Source organism: Lactuca saligna, chromosome 3 (genome assembly GCF_052625555.1).
Source record: "Lactuca saligna cultivar CGN05327 chromosome 3, ASM5262555v1, whole genome shotgun sequence".
NCBI lineage: Eukaryota > Viridiplantae > Streptophyta > Magnoliopsida > Asterales > Asteraceae > Lactuca > Lactuca saligna.
This window is the reverse complement of record NC_136419.1, coordinates 39,407,597-39,435,300: the sequence shown is the minus strand read 5'-3', so window position 1 is coordinate 39,435,300 and position 27,704 is coordinate 39,407,597. Positions and strand designations below refer to the sequence as shown.

At 36.6% G+C, this 27,704-nt stretch overlaps 4 protein-coding genes across 4 annotated transcripts; 2 read left to right on the top strand and 2 right to left on the bottom strand.

Moving 5' to 3' along the window:
- Positions 1-964: 964 nt before the first annotated feature.
- LOC145033589 (fasciclin-like arabinogalactan protein 21) lies at positions 965-2,237 on the top strand. The gene has a single exon (XM_078982175.1). It carries the CDS (start codon positions 1,028-1,030, stop codon positions 2,072-2,074), a length of 1,047 nt encoding a protein of 348 aa, XP_078838301.1. The 5' UTR covers positions 965-1,027; the 3' UTR covers positions 2,075-2,237.
- A 2,220-nt stretch (positions 2,238-4,457) lies between these two features.
- Positions 4,458-6,771, top strand: MEF22 (mitochondrial editing factor 22). The gene has a single exon (XM_078982174.1). It carries the CDS (start codon positions 4,516-4,518, stop codon positions 6,679-6,681), a length of 2,166 nt encoding a protein of 721 aa, XP_078838300.1. The 5' UTR covers positions 4,458-4,515; the 3' UTR covers positions 6,682-6,771.
- A 917-nt stretch (positions 6,772-7,688) lies between these two features.
- LOC145033587 (senescence-specific cysteine protease SAG39-like) lies at positions 7,689-8,818 on the bottom strand. Its single transcript, XM_078982173.1, has 2 exons — positions 8,386-8,818; positions 7,689-8,281 (listed from the first exon to the last, which is right to left on the bottom strand). Exons 1-2 carry the CDS (start codon positions 8,816-8,818, stop codon positions 7,689-7,691), a joined length of 1,026 nt encoding a protein of 341 aa, XP_078838299.1.
- A 14,030-nt stretch (positions 8,819-22,848) lies between these two features.
- LOC145033585 (senescence-specific cysteine protease SAG39-like) lies at positions 22,849-23,978 on the bottom strand. Its single transcript, XM_078982172.1, has 2 exons — positions 23,546-23,978; positions 22,849-23,441 (listed from the first exon to the last, which is right to left on the bottom strand). The coding sequence occupies exons 1-2, from the start codon at positions 23,976-23,978 to the stop codon at positions 22,849-22,851; spliced, it is 1,026 nt and encodes a 341-aa protein (XP_078838298.1).
- Positions 23,979-27,704: the final 3,726 nt, after the last annotated feature.

The following is a 27,704-nucleotide window of genomic DNA, read 5'->3' as shown; positions in this document are numbered from 1 at the left end:
CAATTTGCTTGAAAAGGTATATCGTGCGACTTTCCAAGGTAGATATCGTTGAATACTAGCGACTGGTCTAGCACATTGATATCATTGTTTGCACTAGCTGGACCAAAGAATGCCTGCCATATCCAAAGATCATGTGATGCGATAGCCTCTAGAATGATCGTCGGCTCTTTGTGGTCGCCTTTCATGTACTAACCACGCCATGCGTTGGGGCATAATGACCAACTCTAATGCATGCAATCGATATTACCTAGCATTCTAGGGAATCCATGCTTGCCTTCATGCACTGTGTACAATTGGTGGATATTGTTGATAGTTGGTTTGCGTAAATATCGTTGCCCAAAAACCAAACAGATCGCTTTGCATAACTTGTACACACACTCCCACACGGTACACTCTGACATCCTAAAAATACTCGTCCCATTTGTTTACGTCCATGCCGTATGCTAACTGGCAAATTGTAGTCGTGCATTTTTGAACGGGAGAGAAACCTTTTATCTGCCTTGCATCATTTTCCATTGAAAATATGGAAAGCGGCCTTCCAAATCGCCAACAATACGTAATAATAGTTTCTTACTGTGCGGGAACACCGTCTCCCCGCATTACATACCATCTGGCCTAAGTATATAATAAATTACATTGATATAGCCATATCGTTGAATCATCAGTTCATTCCTGTTTATGAGTTTATCAGTCACAATAAATTTAAGAAAAATAAAATTAAAAATAAAATGTACTTATTTTAGTAGATTCAGAAATGATATAACAATTTTTGTGGTCATCGCCGTTCTAAAAAAGTAAAAGTTAAAAAAAATTACTATTCTTTATTAGACAAATATATTAGATGGATATAGCTTGGGTGAAAATGTGACGTAATAAAAAGTTTCAGGGGGCTCATTTGAAAATATTAGCAATAATTTATTTAAGTTTCCACGCAATCTATCATCCATTTCATTAAGCAAATCCGTCGTCTTCTTTCTTCTTCTTCTTCTTCTTCTTCTTCCTCCGTACACTGTAATTTCTCTCCGATATGGGTAAAGTCCTATTCTTCATCTTCGCCACCATGCTTCTCGCCGGCATAACCGCCATCATCATCCACTCACAGCACCACCACGTACGCCACCACAAAGATCCACCACGTGATCTTGTATCAAATGTTACCCAATTGCTCCGATCCAACGGATTCAACTTCATTTCCACCCTCCTCCACATCTCACCGGACCTTTTCCTCTCATCACGGGAGTCCACCATCTTCGCCATTCCTGACTCCGCCATGTCCAACCTCTCAATACCTCCATTCATGACGATACAACTCATCACTTACCACATTTCCCCTTCCAAACTCACCATTAAAGATCTGCTCGATAAACCCCTCAATACCTGCATCACCACCACGTTTCAGCAACAAAAGATATCCATCACTAAAAAAGACGAAAAGAATCGAGTTCTTGAAATCAACAACGTGTTGATTACTCATCCTGATATGTTTCTCCAGGGACCAGTCGCGATTCATGGCGTCAGTGGTCCTTTTGCTTCTTTCAAATTTCATCAACAAATCACACAGTTGCCCATTTGCAACGCGAATCAGAGTGATTTTTCACATGGAATTGTCGCTGCTAAAGTCAATCTCACCAAGAACAAGGTTGAATGGGGAATATTGGTCAAATTCCTGAACTCATCCGGGTTCGCCCCTTTCGCAATCGGGTTGCACACTGTTCTTGATGGGGTTTTCAAAGAGCATCCAAATTTGAAGTCACTGACGATCTTTGCACCTCCGATCATCGAAGCGATAGATATGCCTGAACCTTTACTGCAGAAATTCGTGAAATCTCATATAGTTCCGAAGAAGCATTCTTTCAAACACTTGGCATCCATGCGGCAAGGAGCATCACTCAAGACATTATGTCCAGGAACAGAAATTCAAATCACTGAAACTGTCAAGAATCCTTCTGAGGAGTTGCTTTCTATCAATAGAGTGGAGATAACTTCACCGGATTTGTTCTCGTCCAAGAGTTTCGTTGTGCATGGAATCGCACGAGCATTCCCCATGTATGAGGTTTCTACTGTGTCCCAGTAAATCAATCCCCAAATACCCTCTGTTCATCTATTGTATGTGTTTCTGCTACTTCTTCATGATCGAAATTAGGGTTTGTATAGTTTCTTGAATTTTTCATGTGTTCTTGGAATCTTGATTTCACTTTTTGGAAATAACGAAAAGATTTAGCGATTTTTTTTGTAAAGACATGAGGTTATTGACATTTCTACATCAAATTGTTTGTACTTTTCTTTATCATTCTAATTTTTCCATTTGTATTGTTGAATTAAAGCTTAAACTAAGATCGACAAACTTAATATATCTATAACAATATAATTATATGATCAATAATTTATTTGCAAATTGCATAACCCAAAAACCGTAAAAGTTTCGTTATATCTCATACGTTTTGCCCTCTAATAAAAAGACAAATAGATTGTTTTAATTAAAAATGTTGTAAATCATTTATAGCACATCGATCTCAAGTACAATTAAGCTTCATGCTTAGAATTTAGTTAGATTGGGTTGTTCATAAATTGAAGAAGTATGCTGAAATTGATATTTGGAGATGAATGGGTAGTTCACATATGAGTATTACTATTAATTTTCATTTCAAGATGATTTAATTACTGAAGATCAAATTGTTGGCTTTTAGTGTTGGATGTAAAACTTTGATGAGGTAAATTAGTGATGAAGTTGCTGAATTTGGTAATGAAATGGTGTTAGAAACACTTACGATTTATGAATTGAAAGATGTTTGTGAACTGGTAATGAAATGGTGTCAGACAGCACTCACTTATAAATGGAAAGATGTTTGTGAAAATCACTATATGTGAAAGTAGATAGCCTAAACACGAAATATTGAAAATAAGCGTTGTCAGAACCAAAATAAGAATGAAAAGAATGATAGTTAATACATCATATATTGTTCTTTGGTTGAAACAATGATGGGTTGCTCCGAAAATGGGTGCTAAGTGTTATATGCCAAATGGTGAATAAATGACATGGTTGTGAAATAGTGTTTTGGAATCTAAAAGCGGTGTACATGGGTCGTACATTTTATTGTGTAGATATACAATGTTATTGAGGGCTAAACATTTTAGTCTAATGGTTTTTCTTTCCTTGTATAAGTAAAAACGTGTGCGATGTCGTAAATTCGTTGGAAAGCGGATCACATATTCAAGTTAGTGATGTACATTGGGTCGTACATTTTATTGTGTAGATATACAATGTTATTGAGGGCTAAACATTTTAGTCTAATGGGTTTTTCTTTCCTTGTATAAGTAATAACGTGTGAGCTGTAGTAAATTCGTTGGAAAGCGGATCACATATTCAAGTTAGTGATGTACATTAGCAGGTTGGGGGAGTTTATGACAAGGTAGCTAGCTTGAGAAAATATTATAAAATACATTATAATATGTATTCTGAGTATTTTCGACTATTTTTAGTTATTCTTATGATTATACATGTAAAATATTATAAAATATAGTATTTTGACGTTATAATTTTTTTTTTCTTAAATTGCCATTTCTCAATATGAAGAATAGTTATCAAGGCGATGAACATTTTGCAAAGGCAATACGATGTCATTTGATTATTTCTATGGCTACGCTACGAATTAGTAGAGGAATTACGAAATGGCAAGAGGAAGTAGTTTTCTTAATTTTTAGCTATTTAAAAGAAGGTTTAATGATGATAAAACAACTATATTTTGTTGTTTTTTCCGGTTTAACTATCCAATTTTCATTTTTAATAATAATAATAATAATAATGACAATAATAATAAAAGTTTTGTTTGCAGAAAAATCATAATATTTTTGTTTATAGACAAGTCATAATATTTTGAGTTGGTTTACGAAATAATCATAATTAATTTGGTACCGGTTTCAACCGGTCAAAAAGGATCAAACTGTAAATTTTTACCGATTTTCAAGACTTTTTTGTTCAAAAAGAAAATCTTTAGACTAAAGTGTAACTTTTCTGCAAATATTGAGATTTTTTAAAAGATTTCTCAATTTTCATTTGTGCTAAACGAATCCATACATTTTTAGATAAAAGTTTTATCACGATCACTATTACCTTTATTTGTGTTAAAAACCACCCATGAATTGATGGTTAAATCGAACTAATTTGGTTAAAATATAATTTTTTTTCATAATTAAAAATGCATCTAATAGCTAATAACAACGGTGCTGCAACGTTTTACTGAAAAATGGTGGTTTTTTTTTTTAAAACTTATTAAAAATTGATGGTTAGACTATATTTTAAAAAAAAGTGTTTTTCCTTTGTTTTTTGTTTTTTTTGTTTTATTATTTTTTTTAAAATTTGTTTATTTTTTTCCTTAAACCCTTGTTTTGTGTTTTACTCTACATATAAACCAAGTATGAGATATTTCTAACCGGTTATTTTGCCCACTTCAAAATATTTTAGTTACTTTCGCGGTTTCTGTAAAATAAAATAAAATCGTCACAATTCTTTCTAACATGGTTCGAAGTCTCACTATTCCAAAAACATTGACGACCTTTCCCCGAATCTATCTATCCACAAAGATTCAAACGTCAAACCTCCAGCCATTTACAGATCCCGAACTCACCAACCGTAGGAATATCTATGATAGCGATTTCAATTCCGAATCTTTCTACACCTCTCTTCTTGATCGATCAACTTGCAGGAGACATCTCCATCAAATCCATTCCCGGATAATTGTTACTGGGTTTCATTGCAATGGGTTCATCGTCACAAAATTCATCCATATCAGCTCTAATCTAGGGGAGATATCATATGCACGCAAGCTGTTTGATGAATTTCCTGAACCATATGTGTTTCTATGGAACGCCATTATACGGGGCTACTCCAAACAAAACATGTTTAAAGAAGCTATTACGTTGTACACCCAAATGCAAAAGGCAGGTGTTGGGCCAGATTGCTTCACACTGCCTCATGTACTCAAGGCCTGTGGAGGAGCTGCTGCCTTGAAAGTTGGTAAGGCTGTACATGGACAGATCTTCAGGCGTGGGTTTGAAGCAGATGTGTTTGTGCAGAATGGGGTTGTGTCTGTATACGCTAAGTGTGGTAGAGTTGATAATGCTAGAATTGTGTTTGAAGGGTTGGGTGATAGGACAATTGTATCATGGACTAGCATCATTTCAGCTTATGCTCAAAATGGACAACCAGTTGAAGCTCTAAGAATCTTTAAAACAATGAGGAGTTATGGTATGCAACCTGATTGGATTACTTTAGTTAGTGTTATCAGTGCGTATACTGACATAGAAGATTTGGCACAAGGGAAATCTTTTCACTCTTGTGTGATCAAAATAGGACTTGAATTTGAACCTGACTTACGGATAGCTCTCACTACTTTATATGCAAAATGTGGGCATGTTATGATTGCAAAATCATTATTTGATGAAATGGAGACATCTAATGTGATTATGTGGAACACCATGATTTCTGGCTTTGCAAAAAACGGTTACTCCAACGAAGCTATAACACTTTTCCAAAAAATGTTGTCAAAAAAGTTAACACCCGATTCTGTAACAGTCTGCTCTACAATCTTGGCTTGTGCCCATTTGGGATCACTTGAAGAAGCAAGAAAGATGGGTGAATACATTGACAAAAGTAACTATAAATTCGATGTATTTGTCAACACAGCACTTATTGACATGTATGCAAAATGTGGAAGCATACACTTAGCCCGAAAAGTTTTTGATGAAACAAAAACCAAAGACATTGTTGTTTGGAGTGCCATGATTGTTGGATATGGCTTACATGGTAAAGCACAAGAAGCCATTAATCTTTTCCACTTGATGAAACAAGCTAATGTGAGTCCAAATGATGTCACCTTCATTGGGCTTCTTACATCATGCAATCATGCAGGACTTGTAGAAGAAGGATGGGGAATATTCAACAGTATGAAAGAGTATGGTATTGTGCCACGTCATCAACACTACGCGTGTGTTGTAGATCTTTTAGGTCGTGCAGGGTGTTTAGACAAAGCTTATGAGTTTATAACAAACATGCCAATAAAACCTGGTGTGTCAATATGGGGAGCACTTTTGAGTGCAAGTAGGATCTATCGCCATGTGGCATTAGGAGAATATTCTGCTGAGCAGCTTTTCTCATTAGACCCTTACAATACAGGACATTATGTACAGCTGTCAAATCTCTATGCTTCAGTGTATATGTGGAGTGGTGTAGCTAGGGTTCGTGTGTTGATGAAGGAGAGAGGATTGAGTAAAGACATGGGGTGTAGTATGATAGAGATTGAAGGGAAGCTTCATGTTTTTCGTATGGGGGATAGATCGCATCCAAGATCGGATGAAATATTTGAGGAGCATAAGAGGTTGGATAGGAGATTGAAAGAGGCTGGATTTGTTGCAGATATGGAGTCTGTTTTACATGATTTGAGTTATGAAGACATGGAGGAGAGTTTGTGGAATCATAGTGAAAGATTGGCAATTGCTTATGGGATTATAAGTACTCCTTTTGGAACTACACTTAGGATAACTAAAAATTTACGTGCATGTGTGAATTGTCATGCTGCGATTAAACTGATATCAAGACTCGAAAAGAGGGAGATAGTTGTTAGGGATGCTAATCGGTTTCATCATTTTAAGGATGGAGAGTGTTCTTGTGGAGATTATTGGTGAGATGACTTTTGTTGACTGGGTCGTTGCTTGTTTAACTGGATACAGAATCAGTGTCTTTTATTTGATTGTTTGATAAGGTGTATATGGAAATGGAAGTAAAGAAATGTGAAATGTATTGCTTGATTGTTGTGTTTGATGCTCCATTGTTAGTGACTTAATTAGTGTTACGGGTAATTGCCAACAGGTAATTTACAGGAATTTTTTATTATACACAAAGATGAAATTATTTTCTTTGTAATTGATAGAATATATAAAATACTTCTATATATATTGGATAAAACTCTTATCGGTATTTGAATTTGTATAATATTGACAAGAATATCGATTAAAGAAACATACTTTGAAAAAGTTACAATGATGCATTTTAAAATGCTACATTGGTTAAAATTGTGAAAATTATAAATCTTGACAAATAATAGGGAAAAATGATTTTGGAATATATTAGAAGACAGCCTTATTTATGTATACTCTTATTAACAAAATGGAAAAACGGTAAATAACTTGTCATTTAAAGACTTTAAAATTAGAAATTAGTGAAACAAGATAAAACAACATTCATCAAATTCTTATATATGTTGGCATTATGTATACTCTTATTAACAGATAATAAATCTTATATCCATAAGACATTAGTGAAACAAGATAAAACAAAATTCATCAAATTCTCTTTGCTTCGAATTATAGATGTTACATTTTTTTCTTTGTATCTTCAGAAAATTTTCCAGCTTCAACATACTTGTTTTTCGTAGGTGATTCTTATGTTGACATTAATTACCAGGCTCAGAGAAACTAGCAAATGGCATCAGGAAAAGACATCCAAGCTCACAAATTTTCATGAGATGCATACACAATTTGATAGTTCCAGCTTTTTGAAGACTTAATTAGTTTTCAGATACATGTACATAGTTTATAAGTTTCCTTGTATTAAATAACACGGCGCCAAATAGATTATAGATATAATATACAATAGTATTAATTACTGTTGGTGATGATGATCCAGAAATTAATCATGCAGTGGGGTAGGAAGCCTGCATGGCAATGCCACAAATTCCTTCTTTCGCATCAACATCTCTTTGCATCATTATATACCCCTCTTCACCCCAAGTTGTTCCCCATGAATTCTTCACGAGCCAATACTTAGTTCCATCAGCAGTCGTTCCATAACCAACCGCAGTAACACCATGGTCAAGTTCCGTGCCACATTCTCCGGTAAACACCCCGCTAGAGTAGAACTGGAAGTCGGACCCACTTGCATCAATAGCCACAGAGATAGGCTGACTGGCTACAGCCTTCAACAGTGCACTTTCACTATTAGCAGGAACATCTTCATGACCCGTAATTGTTGCAGCATGGTTTGATGCCTCGTTGCTGTTGCAGCTTCCATCCACTGCTTTGTATGGGTAGTTGCTCTCTGTTGTAAGCCCTTTATTCTTTACGATGAATTCAAAGGCATCATCCATAAGACCACCTTCACATCCCTGATCTACACCACTAGTATCGCAGTCCACAAGCTCTTGTTCAGATAGAGAGATTAGTTTACCTGTTGTCAGTTGGGTTATTCCTTCCATTGCTCCCACAGCTGAAAACGCCCAGCAAGACCCTACAACATATATATCATGATGAACCTTTTAAGTCAGCAACATAGAATACGTTTCAGTTGTGAAATTCTTAAAACAATTAATTCTTGCTAGCTAGCTTAATTACCACATTGGCCTTGATCTTTAATAGGTGTTACTGCACCTTTCTTTCTCCAGTCCATCGATGAGGGGACTGCTGTCACGTTTTCATACCTGAAAGCAGAGGTGGATGTGGAACATTCATGTGCCTTGAATCGGTTCCTTGTGCTCGTGAACTCTTGGTTTGTAAGGTCTGCAAACTCATTCACTGCTAGTTTGTAACCTTTGTTCATGCCATTGTTGGATGAGTGTATGTACTGAACGTTCTCTTGGAAAATCTTTGAACGCCGTTCTTTCTCATCAGCGTCCTTGTAAACACGTCCGTAATGAGCCATCCATTGCTCGTGGCTCTCATAGCTTGAAATGTCAGGGAGCAACCGGGATGCAGTGTGTGAAAGCAAAGTAGCCGAGAAGAAGAGTAAAACCAAACATACCATAGATGTGTGGTTTGTGGATGACATAGACATAGTGGTTGTAGATATGTGAAATAAGGGATATGAATATAAGTTGGAGTAAACTCTTTGCTGAGAGGTTGGCTTTATATAGAAAGAAATGATTTTGTCCTTGTTTGAAAAACGAAATATATGTTTTCAAGTACGTAGAAGATCAGATGGTTTGATTAATATTATATTTATTAAAATGAAGTTAAAATGAAGGGTACAAGTTGTTTAGATAGAGGATTGATAACCCTACTCATGTTGGATTTCCATTTTGGACTCTAGTACTGCTGAAGGCTAAAACTATTGCATACTCATTTGTTCTTTTAACATAGGTAAAGTTAAGTTAAAAGTTTACAGAACATAACTTGACCAGTATTTTGGAATTTAGTTGTGTCTAGTATATGTGATGGGAGAAATTGTCAAAGAGTCTCATGATATATATATATATATATATATATATATATATATATATATATATATATATATATATATATATATATATAATCATTTTTCTTGGTAGGTTTTTAAGTTCCAATTTAGATATGCAAGCACAATTGCATATATCTGATAATTAGATTTGTATTTAAATTGATGTATTTTAATAGAGAATATAAGTTAGAGCATCTTGTCAAGATGTTCTTCATTTCATATAATTACTAAGTGTAAAACTCATATATTATACTGTTTGATTAAATAAAAAATTAAATATTAAATATAAACATTAAGTATTTTTTTTAAATAGAATTTTGAAATAAGGAATAAAGAAATTTATTAATTACAATTACTATCATATTTCTTACATTTAATACTTTACATATATAAATATATAATTATTGTGTGACTTTTTAATTTAAAAACTGAAAACAAAACCCAAAGTCACCACCGCAAACCACCAGACTTCCGCATTTCCGTTCGATTGCCACCATTCTCCGTTTCTTTCCGACGTTGTATCCGTTGCTACCGCCTTTTCAGAGCTTTCTCAGCCGCCTCCTTACTAGTTTAAGTCGGAGTAGACCACCGCTGATGGAGCCGATAACCACCAACATTCACCGGTGCCATTGATGTCGGCGGAGATGTTCCTTGCCATTGTTTCATTCACACCGAACCGTCGAAGCCACCACCGCAAACCTGTGATGTCTGTTTCCGTTCAAGACAAGTTGTTGGCAGTTAGTGTGTATTCTATTAGCGTTTGTTGACGTGTTGCTGGGCAAAGGGTTAAGAGAAACCGCCGCCACTACCGTAAGGTGGTGGTTGTCATCAGCAACCACCACTGTTGCCGCCACCGTACGTCGTTAGGTGGGTGGATGGGTCCTTTTTCAAGTAACAAAACGTGTGTGTAGGTGTATTTCGTCTATGAGGGTGTTTGTGTGTTTGTTTTGGCTGAAAAACCAAGAAAGCCACCACCACCACCACCGTGAGGTGGTGGCTGCCACCATCTACCACCGCCGTCTACCACAAGGGTCGTTGTGTGTGAGTGTGTGTGTGTGTTTACCTTAGTGTGTGTGTGTGTTATTTGAGATTTTTCATTGTAAATTATAATCGGTGTCAAAATAATATAAAAAGAAAACTCATAACCACCACCATGAGGTGGTGGCTGCCGCCACCAACCGTCGTGTTGGGTGGCAGTATGCTCTTGCTTGTGTTTAGATTTCATTTCGGATGCTCTGACAAAGATGGACTAGGATCATAACCACCACCGTGAGGTGGTGGCCAATCACCGCAAGCTGCCGTGAGCCACCGTTGACCACCACTACCCTAGTTGGTAGTGGGTGGTGCCCAACTTATGAAACTCTGATGGGCCCAATGAAACCCTAATTGATCTAAAGACTTAACTTTTGGGCCTATTAGGTTGTGCTTGGGTTGGAGACCCAAATTTTGGATATATGTATTATGGGTTGTCGGGACCTGCATTTTTAGATGATCGGATTGGGATTATGGATTAAGCCGACAACACTACACGATTGAAAAGACAGATTGATGGACTTAATGGAGTAAGTTCTTAATGGGTTAAGTGGGAAACACTTAACCCTAATCGTCATTTCATGTGAAAACCATAATTGTGTTGGGCTTAGATTTGGGCCTTTCTATTGGCCAAGATATCTGGACTCTTGATGAGCCAACTATTAACAAGTAAATGTACTACAATATTTGGATTGTGCTTTAGGATAAGGCCCATTGGACAGGCTTGGGCCTAATTGGGAAAATTGGGTCATACATAGGCCATAACTGGGCCTTGATGATTATGAGATATTGGATCATTAGAATACCAATTGTTAGACCAAGAATTAATGGTTGGGCCATAGGGTAAGACCATGTAAAGGTTTTGGCCCAACTTGGAAAATTGGGCCTTGGTTCATTACTAGACTTTTGGGATTATGGATTGGGCCTTGGGCTTGAATCAAGCTAAGATAGGGGTAAAATAGTCTTTTACCCCAAGCATGGCCTTATGGATACATGTTGGAACCCAATTATTAATTGGGTGTTATTTTCATGTTGACAGACTCGGGAATCTGTCATCCAGCAGCTAGGGTTTTGTCTGCGGGACTTCAGCAGTGTGAGGTGAGTTTTCCTCTAGTACAAACGGGTCGAAGGAACCAATGTCAGCCTGTTTAGGTAGGTTAGCGTATGCCGGACTTAGGTCCGATGCCGGCGTTAGCCCGATGTAGATTATATGTTTTCGAACTTCGGTCTGATGCCGAGGCAAGCCCGAGGAATGTTTGTATGCTTGATGTCTTCGTGATTCTTGCATGTATTAGCTTATTTCTTATGTGTTTTGTGTTCCGGGATTCGGTCCGATGTCGGGGCAAGCCCGAGGAATGTTTAGCTTATATGTTATATGTTATATGTTCCGGACATCGGTCCGATGTTGGGGCAAGGCCGAGGAATGTTTAGCTTATATGTTATGTGTTATGTGTTCTGGACTTCCGTCCGATGCCGAGGCACGCTCGAGGAAGGTTTATATGTTTTATGTTATGTGTTTATGTTATATGCTTGTTGTTATGTTATATGTATACCAGACTTTGGTCCGATGTCGGGAAGGGGCCGATGTCATACTTCGGTTCGATGTCGGGCGGGGCCTAATGCCGGATTCGTCCGATGTCAGGCGGGCCCCAATGTAGTGAGCAAGGTAAAATATATGCTCTTATGTGTTATTTGTATGGTATGTGATAGTTTGGGGGGACTCACTATGCTTCGTGCTCACACTTAACCCCTTAAAGGCTTAATCCATTAATTCCAATATTGAATGAAGTTAATTGTAGATAATTATTAGGTATTATTTTAAGTTTAACTAACAGTTTTAATGTGAATCTCGACCAACCCCAAACTAGGGTTTTCTTGAAAATAGGGTTTTATAAACCTTAATTAGGGTTTCCAACTCCTTAAGTTAGATGATTATCAAATTAAATAAAAAAAAAATATATATTTTCATAAATCGGGCACCAACCACTGCCACGTCAGGTGGTGGTGTTCTGCGGCGGTCCATTGCGGCAAGAGGCGGCAACCACTATTTTTTTTAACCCAAAACGTTATCTAAGCAATCCGGTACACATAAAATATTCATCCAACACACACATACACACATAGCCACCCAAGGTGGCGACTGGTGGTAGAAGTATGGTGGCAAGTGGTGGTGGTGGGTTTTTCTTCGGATCTTTGGCAAAGAAATGCTCCTACAGCCCTATACCATTAAAACACATGCACACAAACACCATATGATACACACAATCATCTCTCATAGTGGCTGGTGGTGGCAGCCACCATGGTTGGCTGCCATGGTGGTTATTCACATTTCCGGCCACTTAAACACACCCACACCCGCGACATATATTGAATCAAGTACCCACACGTCGGAAAATACACACCAAACGGAATAGCAACCTCACCGTCGTAGGAGGATGGCAGCTGGAGAACCTACGAATGAGAAACAACAAGAAGTAGCAGTGGTGGTCTAGTGACGACGCAACAACAAGAGAATGAAGAAGAAGAGAAGGTTGTGACCCCGTCTTGCGAACATTAACAACGAAAATGATGAATCTATTTCTTCTTATCGTCCACTGCAACGACGTCCAACGGTAGCCATCCTCCTTAACGACACTGAGTGCATCGACAATTATTCGGTGGTGCAAGGCAATAGCGAGGAGGTTGCCAATTGTGGTTGTAGGTTGGGGAAACAAAGGTGGTGGCTGGTGGATAAGCTTAGGGTTAGGGTTTCTGGTAACATGACCCTTAAAAGTAGGAGGGGAAATATATGGGTTCAAATCCTGTGTTCAAATGAAACTTTGATATATTTTTTTTTAAGTTTGGTCGCTGAATCCACAAATCAGTTCAGATATGGTCCAATATTTACATTACAACCCCAACTCTACAAAATTATTTACATTTCAATTACGCATGTTACAATTTTGATCCTCTAAACCAAAAAATATAATTTATTAACACCCGAAGGTGTACACCCAGTTAATTTAATACAACTTTAGGCTAAAAATAAAATATATAAAAATACATCTCAGAGTTTTAGGGATTATTTTTTATTTACATATGTTATTTACCTATTTAAAACGGAATGTTACAATTCTCACCCACTTGAAATAGATTTCGTCCTTGAAATCAGATCTCGCTTCTACTTTATGATGTACTCCCTCACCACAACTAAGATGAATGAAAATCCGCAGAATCCATCAGTCTCTGAGCTTCTCGGCCAAACGTCGACACTCTAATCCCGCACCAATAGGGTATCACTACAATTGAAATTAACTGATCTTATATCGAACTAAACGACACCCTTACTCTGCTATGACACTGGGGCTTACCCCAGATCATACGATAACTAGTGAATGTTACGGGCTACCCCGCAACCTTACAACACTTCCACTTTACTATAATTGCAGCCTAATGCCTTACCACTAATCTATCAATTCGAACACTCTGAGAGTCGAGCATACACTCGACTAAACACCCAAGCTGAATTTGATCCATGCCTGGAATCCAATCTTCTTTCCCCAAAGGCTACTATCAAACACCAAGAGAACGAGACCTTAATGTTGGTAAGTTTCCCGAACTTCCAACTCACACAATCCTCAATGCAAACAGCGATTTGGGTCACCTTCCTCCCCAACGGGGACGCGAAACTCATCCTAGATTCAAAACCGCTTCTACTCCTAAATCCCTAGACGATTCTCCCCCACTTTGATTTGACTATATTCTCACAACACACTAGAATTGAAGAATTCCTAATCTTTCTCACTTTCAAACGATCAATCTGCTGACCACCAGTGCTTATTCTTGCTAATGATCCCTTACTAGCCAACTCAAAGACTACATAACCCCCGAATACCAACTAAACACTTCCTGAATCCCTGCAACGTTGATGATCCTAGATGCTTAACCTGATATCTCACTCAAATCTTGAATCCAAACGACGGATACCCCAACCAAAATCTCAACAACAAACTACTTCCCTCAGCACCTCCAAAAACCAATCCAAGCATAATTGTTAAAACCACTAGATCTTGGCGATAGTGGACAACCATCCCACTAAATCCTGACCATAAACCTTTCAGACAATGCCACTAAACTGTTCTCAAGTACAACCCAGGATAACACCAAACACACCAAACCCGCTATACAAAAATAACCCTTCCTAAACCACAAAAGATTCATGGCATGCAGATGGCATATAAAATTTCTTGAAGATATAACTCAAACATAAGCATAGAAATAAACCAGATATACACTTACCCAAACTGATGCAAAGATTTCAATGAAAAAAATGAAGGTAAAACTGAAGGAAAACAAAAGGTACATACCCGCAACATTGCATGCTGAAGTCCTAACCTCCCCTGACCGACACTCTAAAGCCTGACTCCTTTCCACTGGGGCACTTACTCTACCCTATCGTCTATCAGTGATCCTCAAGGTAGTCGGAGTGTGTACACTCACTGCTCCTCCTAACGACATCGGACAATCAGCCTTCTTCTGGCCCACCTGATCGTAGTGAAAACATAATGAGCTTGCCCCTTGATGACAATCTCTGCTGACCTGACCATCCTGCTACAATTGTAGCAACTCATGTAGTTTCCCACATGTGCTGCACTAACTTTGGCCCTGCTGGCCTTTCAAACGCTGGCCATAAGTCTTGGGTCTCTTCACGTGACACTCCAATGTCTGCACCTGATCCGACCCCCTCTTCACATAATGCTCCAAATCAATCTCCCGCTCTCGGGCACTAGAGATCATATCATTCAGGGTCTTTCATGCCAAAATATAACAGAAAACAACATAGGCTTTGATACCACTGATGAGTTTTGAGCATATCTACATTCCTATGTGCACATGAAACCCTATTTCCTTTGGATCTAGGTTTTTCTCAAGTTATACAAGCAAATTAATTTTCCAAAGAAAGAACCCTAGATCTACTATATAAAATTGAAATCTATACATATTAGGAATTAGAAGAATACCTTTCTTGTTAGCTAATAGTAACAAGTAATCTTCGCTTCAATTCCTTGACCTTTGAAAGCCTAGTGACCTAAATGTTGCACCTCTAACAGAGTTACAAGCACCACAAGCAAAGAATGAGGTAGAAGGAGATATAAATCGGTGAGGGTTTCTCTTAGAAGGTAGGCATACCGATTTCTTGAGGCTAGGGTTTCCTTTTATAGTTACGGCTGCTAGGGTTTTCAACTGGAAACCCTAATTCCCTTGCTTAGGCCCTAAGCAATCCATGGACCCCCAAATGAAAGGCCTTGTACGAAAACTCTATGGGGGCTTGCCGTTGATTTTCGTCCACTCCCCATCAATTGAATCCAATAGCCCAAAAATACAACAATCACTGATTTACATAATCACTCCCCGTTCTTTTAATCACTTCCTTTGATCACTAAATTAATTCCAAATTAATTTATGATCAATACTAATTAAATAATATGATTACCAATTAATATATTATTCTTATATTATATTAATAAACCGTTAGTTAACCTTTTACTCCAAAACTCATCCAGTCTATTTGCTATCGTGAAGGCAACCGAAAAGGACCATGCTAATCTCAAATCAAGTACATACCAATTATAGTTGTGAGACTACACACCTAATCCAACACACATATCAAATAAGCCATACGTATCATACATATCGAATCAATCAATAAAAGTGATATGTGCTAACCATAGTCTTGCCATTATGCCACGATCCGCCTCGTGGTCTTTCTTTTTAGGCCGGGGACCAAAACCCTGGGTCTTACAGACAGGTGCCAGGAGCCACCTCATGATCTTCCATGCAAACATCACAAAGACAACTAACACACAATCTACAACTTCTTAACCAATTATCTGCTAGATTTAAGACACTGGTCTTGCATACAATTTGCCAGGAGCCGCCTCACTGTCTTTCATACAAAATGCCAGGGGTTACTCCCGTGTTTTCCTAAAATACATAAACCAGATTGATCGAAATTAGTGTCTGTAACCCATAGAACAGTGAGGAGACTCACCTCGTATGCAGAAGCTCACTGAAAGAAATCCCTAGCTGCTACCCTGACAACTCCTCCGGGATATCAATACCAAAATAATACCTAATTAGCAATTGGGTTCCAAAAGATGATCCATAATCCATACATGGGGTAAAATGACCATTTTACCTATCATCCAACATTTACCAAAACTGAGGCCCAAGCCCAAAATCAAAAAAGGCCCAAAACTACAAGATCCATAATGGCCCACTAATGGCCCAATTTTACAAATAGGGCCCAACCCCATTTGGGCCTTATCCTAAAGGCCAATAATTCCTTAGAGAATAATAAATCTCAGTTTGTACAGAAGGCCCAAAGAAAGAATGTGGTCCAAGGATGCGAAGCTCAAAACACAACAAACGCAAAACCCATCTGAACGAAGAATGCGGGGAGTATGCTCAGCTACGTTGGGCGTACTCGAAGAATTCCATATTTGCGACCAAAAGAGGGTACACTAGGTGTACCATCAGTTACATGGGGCGTAACCAGGACTTTTCCAAACCTCAAAACACGTCTTAATCCTTTAAGTCCTCACATTAAAACCTCATAAGACCTTCAAACTAAGCTCTTAATGCATAATGTTGACACCTTTATGCATTTGCATGACTTAATAGGACCCAACAACCAACTTAATCTACTAAGACACCACATAATCCAACTAGAACATGCATGGACCATTCTTAAACATCAAGCAAGCATTTTTTATGAACTAGAAACACCAAAAGAGGCAAGATATATCACTCCAAGCTCCTGGAGTGGCTAAAACTCACAAGGAGAACTTAATACACCATAAAAACCCTTAATATTTCCCTAAACTCAAACTAGGACAATTACAAGTCAAAATGATAACATTTTACCTCCTAAAGCTTCCCAAGAGTGTTAAGATTCTGGATCTATAACCCTAAGGCTACATCAAACTTGATTACCAAGATCCACCTCCTTGAAATAACACTAAGGACCTTCAAAATCACCACTAACTCAAGAATACACCACCAAAAAGGGATTAGGGTTTGAAATGGGGCTCAAAGACAAAGGAGGCTGAGAAATGCAAGAGCCTTGAGCACATAAAGATGTTTAAATAGTGCCCAAACCCTAAAAATTTGGGTTTGACACTCTGTCCATTATGTTGGGCGTACCCCTAGCTTGCACTAAGCGTACTCACCCAGTCATGTGCCTTTAGCCATACACGCATGGGACTAAAACGCAAGCATTTTCCATTAAGGTCCATTTCTACGAAAATCTTCAAAATACCATAACTTCCTCATCTTAGGTTGGTTTCCAACGAACCTTATATCTACAGAAAGGTGGCGAGAAGCCCTATGCTTCTAACAACACACCCAATCCTTAAAACCTCTGAGCCAAACCTACAATCCATAAAAGATCGAGTTATCAAATTAAGATTATACATTGGGCCTCCAAAGACACCATCAAGCACTTGGATCACTTAAATCATAATACCCACATCCGAAAGAGCGAAATTCCTTCGTCTCCAAGACCCTAAGCCTAATGACGAATGATGGTTGGACCGCAATCATGAATAAAGAAACAAATCCGAAACCGAGTGTTACACTACCAATTTTGCTAAGATTATTTATCCTAGATAATATTTTATTTTAAATGTTATTTATTGTAATTTATTTAATTTATAATAATGTTTTATACAAATATTATAAGCCCATAATATTTGTCCATAAAACATGTACACAATATATAAATATCATTTATATAACACGTATCGCGTACGAAAGATACTTAATTATTTATTTACGATTAACTTATTTGACGATTTAAATTTCCGATAAAATAAATATTGTTATTTATAATCCTAAAAACATCTAGTCTGAATTCGTGGACGTTACATTATTACAATCCTAATCTTTAGTTAATCGAAGAAGTAAAAGAATATTTATAGAAAATGATCACAATCAAGGAGTTAGGACAAATAAGTTATTTCATTGTGGTTGAATTACACAAGACCGAGCAAGGATTATATATGAATAAAAAAAAGAGTGTGCTTGACATTCTAGCAGACAGCTTGTACTCCTGCTATTAAAAACTTTCATGAAACAAAAACCAATTGTTTTGTCAACACAACACTTATTCACATGTATGCAAAATGTGCAAACATAGACTTGGCCCGGAAAGTTTTTAATGAAACAAAAACCAAAAACAATGTGGTTTGGAGTGTCATGATTGTTGGATATGTCTTACATAGTAGTTATGCTATCAATAGCGCGCTATAGCAGAGCTATAACGTTTTGCGATGTTACTGAAATGTTATTTTGATATAGCGTTTACGAATAATGGTGACACTATTAGCGGCGCTATTGATCGCGAATCTCGTCAGCGTTATAGCGACGTTACACCCGGTTTTACAATGTTGTACATATTGGGCTACTCGAACAAAGAAAAAAAAATGATTGTGTGTTATTTCAGTAATAAATTTTTATTTTTTTAACTAGCCCACTACACTTTTCTCATCTGTTTCAGTACATAGAAACCACGAACGACTTGAGCTGCAATGACATTTTGACACTTTTTAGTTTCTATATTACTATATTAGAATATTATATATAGATTATGTTATGTTTTTATATGATTTTTTATGATATTAATTCTATATAGTATTAATAATCTAATATATAAATTTTGTATAAATATATAATATAAATTATACATAATATTATAAAACCACTATACCACTGCTATACCACCGCGATAACCGTGATTTCAAATAGCGGCATGCGAACGCTATTGAAATCTCGACCGCGATAACTGCTTAGCATAGTAGAGCACATGAAACTGTAAATCTTTGCCAATTCATGAACCAAGCTGGTACGAGTCTAAATAAAGTCACGTTCATTAGGATTCTTACACCACGCACTCATGTTGGACTTATAGAAGAAGGTTGTGTAATATTTAATAGTGTGAAAGATTATGGTATTGTGCCACATCATCCACATTATGCGTGTGTTTTAGATCTTTTAGGTTGTGCATGGTGTTTAGACAAAGCTTATGAGTTTATAACAAACATGCCCATAAAACTTGGAGTATGAATATGGGGAGCAATTTTGAGCGTAAAGTCTCTAATGCAGATTACATGTACTAGGTTGTACTTCATGATTCGATCGAGTCAGAATGAGTGGAAAGCCCACAGAAGCACACTGTTGGACAAACATGGCGCGTTCCCTTGTGGAATGCTGGGTGGTCGCTGCCTAACCGATGATCGGGACTCGATTCTAGAACGCATGGCGTTCCAAAGATGAACACACTGCGTTCCCGACCAGGGACCAAAAATTGCATTTATGTCTTAATACTTTAAGTCCAAAGTTCAAATCTTCAAAATAGCTTCTTATCAGAGTCTTAATCCATAAAATCCTCAACTTGGCACCTTTGCATAGCCCAAAAAGAACCCAACATCCATTAAAGCTTCCAATCCATAAATCAAGACCCAAAACCTTTGCATGGTTGGTCCTCCACCATCAAGTTACCATTTTTATGACTCTAGCAACTCAAAAATGTGAGGATCTTCAATTCTAGGCTCCTGGAGTAGCTCAAACTCCCAAAGAGAATCCATATGTTCATAAGAAGCAAAAACAAGCCCTAATCTAGATCTTAAGCTATAAGGTAGTAAGATAGAAACTTTATACCTTCTGAGACTTGAAAATGTGATGGAGAACCTGGATCCAAAAGCTCTTCCTTGATTAATGAGACTCCAAGGTGATCACTCTTCATCAAGAACACTAAAATACACTTAAGGATGGTCTTTCAAGCTCACACACTCATAATTAGGGTTAGGGTTTCGAAATGAGACTTAAGGTACAATGGAGGCTGAAAGACTGAAGAGCGTTGGGTCTTAATTTGTTTAAATAGTGCACACTTACGATTTTTGAGTGCAGACGGTGAATGCGTTGCGTTCCTCCCTGCAACGTCCCGCGTTCATCTTGGCCTCTACATCCAACTCCATGCTCTGAATGCTAAGCGTTCACGATATGAACGCCCTATGTTCAGGCCTTGCCTCCAACACAAGCTAGTAATTAAGGGTTTTAGGCTAGAAAATCCTCCATACTTAATTGGTTCAAGCTTATGCATGCAATATGAATTTCATAATTCCTGAGATGCTACATCACTCTTTGGAGTCTCTGGTTAGTTAGTTCTCTGATCATTTGAATAGGCGTGCGAAGATTGTTTTATATTTTGATGATTTGCTACTATGGGGCTCACTCTAATAGAAAGAGACGGAAGTAGAATGCAATAAGAATCAAATGGGCTAAATGGTAGAAACAACAACGTACTTGCATATATTATTTTATTACAACATCCCGTTTCCTTTATATTGTACTTTGAAAATAAACCTAGTTATAACATTGTAGTTTCATGTTTTTCTCTTAGTAACATATCGTACTTTGCAAATTTTATCTAGTCATAACGATAACAATCAGATTTTTATTGTATTTGGATGACATTACTATAATTATGTTGATTTTTGTAAGTATAATGTTGTAATATGCTAGAATAAATGTAGGATGCTATGGTAAACAAATCAACATAAATACATTGCTATTTTTTTTTGTAACCCAATGCAATGTCATTCTTTTTTTTTTTTCATCTCCTTTATAGCATTGTAGCTACAAAACTCCACCATGGCACCACCCTCTAATTTTATAAGATCTTCGATCATCACCATCAAGTAAAGGCTTCGCAAATAGGTTCTGAACCTCTCATCATTCTCTTTTTCTTCAAATTGGTTGTCAGTTTGGTTAAAGATTATTAATGTTAAATAAAAAAAAAAAAAGAAATGGTGAAAAAAATACCATGCTCTTGTGTTGGTGACTTAGCTAGTGTTACGGGTAATTGCCAACATGTAATTTATAGGAACCTTTTATTATATGCAAAGATAAATGATATACTTTGTAATTGAAAGAATATTTCAGATACATAACTAGTGTTACGGGTAATTGCCAACATGTAATTTAGGTTGTCGGCCCCATCATATTTTATACCAAAAATAAGATAATAAAAATCAACTTCGCCGACATTTGTTTGGTTCGATTTGATCTCCTATAAACTACTTTTTTGTTTGGTTTCATCGCCTAAAATTATAGATGGTGAAATACAAGGAAACTTGGTCACAAGCAAACTCTTTTCTTCTTCGTAAAATTATGAAGTATTATACAATATAAACATGTGGCCGATGGGATTCGTTTAGTTGGATTGACAAACCAACCATCCACCGACCATGGTACCTAAAACCGCTATGGTTCTCTCGGGATGCATCTAACTAGGAACTAGTAGCGGACACAAAATGTTTTAGTAGGGGTGATACTAAAAAAAATTTCCAAATAAAACTAAATTAGTAGTAACACTCGTATTTTAAGCCTGTGTACCTGTGTACCTAACAGAAGAAACATAAAAAAAAAAAAAACATAATTTTTTTTTTACATTACGTGCCGGAATCGGAACAGTGGCCCGGGACCCCGGGGCTCCACTAAGGTCCACCACTGGTCGGAACGATCTGTCATGTCGATCCGAATGTCCGTTATTCATCAGAATAAGCGATTGCAATTTAAAATTCAGGTTCACACGATGAAGGTGAAAATGCCATGAAAGTATTATAGATATAGCAAACCCCATCAGAAAACTCTTCTACTAGAAAAAATAATGTTGACCTGAATCACAAAACATTAAAGTTTCTAAACGGAATGCTTATGTTCGGTATCTAGCCCATTTCATACATGCTTCTAGTTCTGTTCTTGAGCTCCAAGTAAAAACAAAAGAAAACAGCTAATCTATTTAGTTGCACAAAAAAAAAGTCAGTTAGTTCCAACGCCTGTACCTAGAGGAAAATAATTTGAGTTGAAGGCAAAACGAAGATATGCATAACATAAAAATTTTCAACGTATCATAACATAATAATGGCAGTTACCGGTGATGGTGTTGAAGGCTCAGGGAGAGGGAGAAAAACCGCGACCAAGGAAAACAAGGGTGTAAGTTCCTTTTTATTTTTATTATTATTTTTTTTATAGTTTCTAATAAAACTACAATTAATAGGTAAATATATTTAAAAATACCATTACTTGGTAATTCATTTTTCCGACTACAAGGTTTATGTAAAAAACTCTGAAACTAGTTGCACATGTTTAAAAATACCTAGTGTTTTTCCTCACTCGGGTATCATTAGTGAAACAAGATAAACATTCATCAAATTCTCTTTGGTTCGTATTGTAGATGTTTTATTTTTTTCCTTTGTACCTTGAGAAACTTTCTCATCCTCAACATATAGGTGATTCTTATGTTGACATTAATTACCAGGCTCAGAGAAACTAGCAAATGGCATCAGGAAAAGACATCCAAGCTCACAAATTTTCATGAGATGCATACACAATTTGATAGTTCCAGCTTTTTGAAGACTTAATTAGTTTTCAGATACATGTACATAGTTTATAAGTTTCCTTGTATTAAATAACACGGCGCCAAATAGATTATAGATATAATATACAATAGTATTAATTACTGTTGGTGATGATGATCCAGAAATTAATCATGCAGTGGGGTAGGAAGCCTGCATGGCAATGCCACAAATTCCTTCTTTCGCATCAACATCTCTTTGCATCATTATATACCCCTCTTCACCCCAAGTTGTTCCCCATGAATTCTTCACGAGCCAATACTTAGTTCCATCAGCAGTCGTTCCATAACCAACCGCAGTAACACCATGGTCAAGTTCCGTGCCACATTCTCCGGTAAACACCCCGCTAGAGTAGAACTGGAAGTCGGACCCACTTGCATCAATAGCCACAGAGATAGGCTGACTGGCTACAGCCTTCAACAGTGCACTTTCACTATTAGCAGGAACATCTTCATGACCCGTAATTGTTGCAGCATGGTTTGATGCCTCGTTGCTGTTGCAGCTTCCATCCACTGCTTTGTATGGGTAGTTGCTCTCTGTTGTAAGCCCTTTATTCTTTACGATGAATTCAAAGGCATCATCCATAAGACCACCTTCACATCCCTGATCTACACCACTAGTATCGCAGTCCACAAGCTCTTGTTCAGATAGAGAGATTAGTTTACCTGTTGTCAGTTGGGTTATTCCTTCCATTGCTCCCACAGCTGAAAACGCCCAGCAAGACCCTACAACATATATATCATGATGAACCTTTTAAGTCAGCAACATAGAATACGTTTCAGTTGTGAAATTCTTAAAACAATTAATTCTTGCTAGCTAGCTTAATTACCACATTGGCCTTGATCTTTAATAGGTGTTACTGCACCTTTCTTTCTCCAGTCCATCGATGAGGGGACTGCTGTCACGTTTTCATACCTGAAAGCAGAGGTGGATGTGGAACATTCATGTGCCTTGAATCGGTTCCTTGTGCTCGTGAACTCTTGGTTTGTAAGGTCTGCAAACTCATTCACTGCTAGTTTGTAACCTTTGTTCATGCCATTGTTGGATGAGTGTATGTACTGAACGTTCTCTTGGAAAATCTTTGAACGCCGTTCTTTCTCATCAGCGTCCTTGTAAACACGTCCGTAATGAGCCATCCATTGCTCGTGGCTCTCATAGCTTGAAATGTCAGGGAGCAACCGGGATGCAGTGTGTGAAAGCAAAGTAGCCGAGAAGAAGAGTAAAACCAAACATACCATAGATGTGTGGTTTGTGGATGACATAGACATAGTGGTTGTAGATATGTGAAATAAGGGATATGAATATAAGTTGGAGTAAACTCTTTACTGAGAGGCTTGCTTTATATAGAAAGAAATGATTTTGTCCTTGTTTGAAAAATGAAATATATGTTTTCAAGTACGTAGAAGATCAGATGGTCTGATTAATATTATATTAATTAAATGAAGTTAAATGCATGGCACAAGTTGTTTAGATAGAGGATTGATGACACTACCCATGTTAGATTTCCATTTTGGACTCTAGTATTGCTGAATGCTAAACCTATTGCGTCCTCATTCATTCTTGTAACTTAACATAGGTAAATGTAAGTTAAAAGCTTATAGAACATAACTTCACCAATATTTAGGTATCTATCTATCTATCTATCTATCTATCTATATATATATATATATATATATATATATATATATATATATATATATATATATATATATATATATATATATGTTATGGGAGAACTTGTCTAAGAGTCTCATGATATATATATTTTTTATATATAATCACTACTAGATACTTGAGTTTCAGCTACAGATTTATTCTCTAGCAAAAATTTAGACTTATAGCTAGGGAAATACAACAGATCTACCATATTTTTCATAATTATTTTATGTATTTAACATATAGAATATTAGTAAGGATTTACCTAGGGATCACCTACGGATCTCGCAAGGATTTAAGGATGCACCACTATTCCTCGCTAATCACTCGAAAAATGAAGGCGCTTAGCTAGGGTTCAACGAGGGATAAAAAATTGTGCCATCTGGTACCCGTTTAGCGAGAGAACGCCGACGGAAACAATATTTGGGATACGCGCGTTTTATTTTTTCTATCGCCAATCTCTGGCGCTGAAATTGTCACAACCCAGTTCCATCTTCACGAAGGTGATGTAACTTTCCTTCCCTCCAGCTTTGTCACTCTTGACTTGTCACTCTTGACTTTGGAGTAAGTTCCCTTCATCTCTGTTCCGGTTCTGCTTTATCTCACCATCTTTGTTCGAACAGAAGACGACACTACTCATCCGATTCCGGCAACCTCCACATCTTTAAATCTGAAAGTATTCTTAATTTACCTTCGTTAGGGTTTAATTTACCTTCCGGTTTAGGTAAATCTCGTCCCTCTTAGGTTAGTTCTAGTTCAATTTCACAATATACTTCGTTAGGGTTTAATTTACCTTGAAACTTTCTGGTTATTGTGTTAGGGCTACCGTCGATTGCATCTATATAAGAATAGACACTTAGAATTAGAACTTGAGTTAGGGCATGATTCATCTAGTTTCTCAATTTTCATGCAATTCCGAAGAGCTACAGCAGCATCATTCTCCCAAGATTTAATTATCACAACACCAAGACAATCCAACAATTTGATATTCTTGTCTAATTGAACTTCTTGAATTGTTCTTGTTAGACCTGGTGTAGCCCCAACATTGGCAACATGACATCTTTTCAAGCTATTAATTAGACCACTCTTGCCTACATTAGGCAAGCCAACTACACCCACAGTAATCGAATTTTTACTCTGCATCAAATTTGGAGTACGCCATCAGTAGAAAACTTATAAGTTAACACCACATGAAAAACAAGATAAAAAGGTTGAAATGTCTACATCATGGCTTCTTGAGTAATTCTTAACTTTTTAATCGACTTTATAAGAGTTTCTGCTCCTAGACAATCACTTGTTTGTAAAAGATTAGTCGTCTTTTTTGCAGCCTTTGAGGATTTCCATCTCAGATTAGATTTCTGCTGTTGAGTGCTACACTTAGAAGCAACAGCTGACAACTCCTCTTTTAGTGACTTTCTTTTGATTTTCCGTTTAATTTTTTGGTGAAGCAAACAAAATCTATACCTGATTAGTTATTTTTCAACCATCACACATAAAGAGTTCTTTATGTATGATTTTGGTTTTTACTTCCTTTTTCATGCTTAGCTGATTGATGCTATTCAGCAAAGTACTACTTACTTGTAATTTATTATAATTTTCTTTATGGGTTTCTCTAGACAAAACTAATTATCGGTTTTAGCTTTATCATACGCTTTTATATTGTGATTCTTTTCTATAGACATTACACTAATAATCAGTTCTTTTCTTGAAGTGATCTCAAAAGGCTATCTATGGAAGGAATACTCGCACCTGAGACGTCTGTAAGTGTCATGTTCTTTCACATAACCATTTTCCAATGTGTCATTAGATTTGGCTTGTGTTTAAGGTTTTTTCTTTTTTTTTTTTTTTTTTTTTTTTTTTTTTTTTTTTTGTTTTTTTGCAGGTTTTACTCATTGTAGTTGGTTTTTGTGGACTTCTCTTGACTTTTCTTAACTTTGGGGGTCAGCTTCTTTTTTACTTTTGTTATAGGCAACTGGATTCCGTTGTTAACAAGATTCACTTCTATCTAGCCATCTTCAACAGGTGTATCTTTCAAAGCAAATGTATCATCTTTTTTAACAACTTTTATAGATTTATCATATGTTATTCCACTAACTTCTAATGGATTCCTATGAGTCAATCTCTTGACTTTTCTTGACTTTGGGGGTCGGCTTCTTTTTCCAATGTCTACTGAATGAAAGGAACATTTCTAATTCTCATTTCCTGTTTCCTCATTGTTTTTCATTTTGGTTTTCTGGCATATTTAACTTAGTTTTAAATTGAATTACAAAATGGAACCTGTGCTTTCTACGATTTACTATGTTTGGTGTTTAGTCCATAGTGATTTGTTAAATTAGTATTGCCTCCATATATACAACACAGAGCAGATGTCATATATGAATTTGTCAATCCTCGCCATATATGAATTTGTCAATTGTCATGTCACAATATAATTATACACATTCATTTATCATCACTGGCTTCTTTAGTTATTTAATAAAAATTATCGTATGATATGACATTAAGCATGATAGTTATATGAGAATACTGAGTCATGTATGTTTTTGAGCTTAGAAATAAGAAAAATAATCTTCAAAACTGGGATAAGTAAAGCTCTTACCTTTCCAGCTGGAGTTGAACAACATCTTCCCCCCTTTAAATTAATGAATGGACACAGTAGAAGATTTCTTACTTTTCTAGTATTTATAATTTTTGAAGATAATTTAGTAAGTATATGGGAAAATAAATTACAAGTTGATAATGCAAATTATTAATAATTGAGTAGATTATTATTATCTATAAAAGAATTGTTAAATAATTAGATAGGTACCTAAATTTGAACTTTAAGGTGTCCTTGAGCCCTTGATGTGTGAAATTTGTATTTGATTTTGGGTATGGGTTTTTGACATGTAAATCACTTAATAATAATGATAATTTTATATTAGAAATTTCATCACTTATGTCTTCCAATTAATATGTGTAGTACCTATAGTTTCGAGCCATTGCAATTCCACTATCAAATCTGAATTTCCCAAGTTAAATGGGTAGAAATTCTTCTAACAATTTAAGACCTTGCATACTTAATCTAACACACCGAGTTCCTTTCCTTTAAACAGTGAATGCTCAAGTTTCTTGCCTTTAATCAACAAAGAATCGATTGGGCTCACGATTGTAAGTGTTTTTGCTTCTAGACTTTGATAAAAGATTTTTGTAAAATAAAAATTGTAGGAAAACTAATGTGGCAAAAGTAAAAAAAAAAGCTCTTTTTTTGTCTCCTTTGTATCTAATTTGTAGTTAATTACAATCTTTATAATTGCAGGGAGTCACTGAATGCTCCTGGATGTGATGCAATC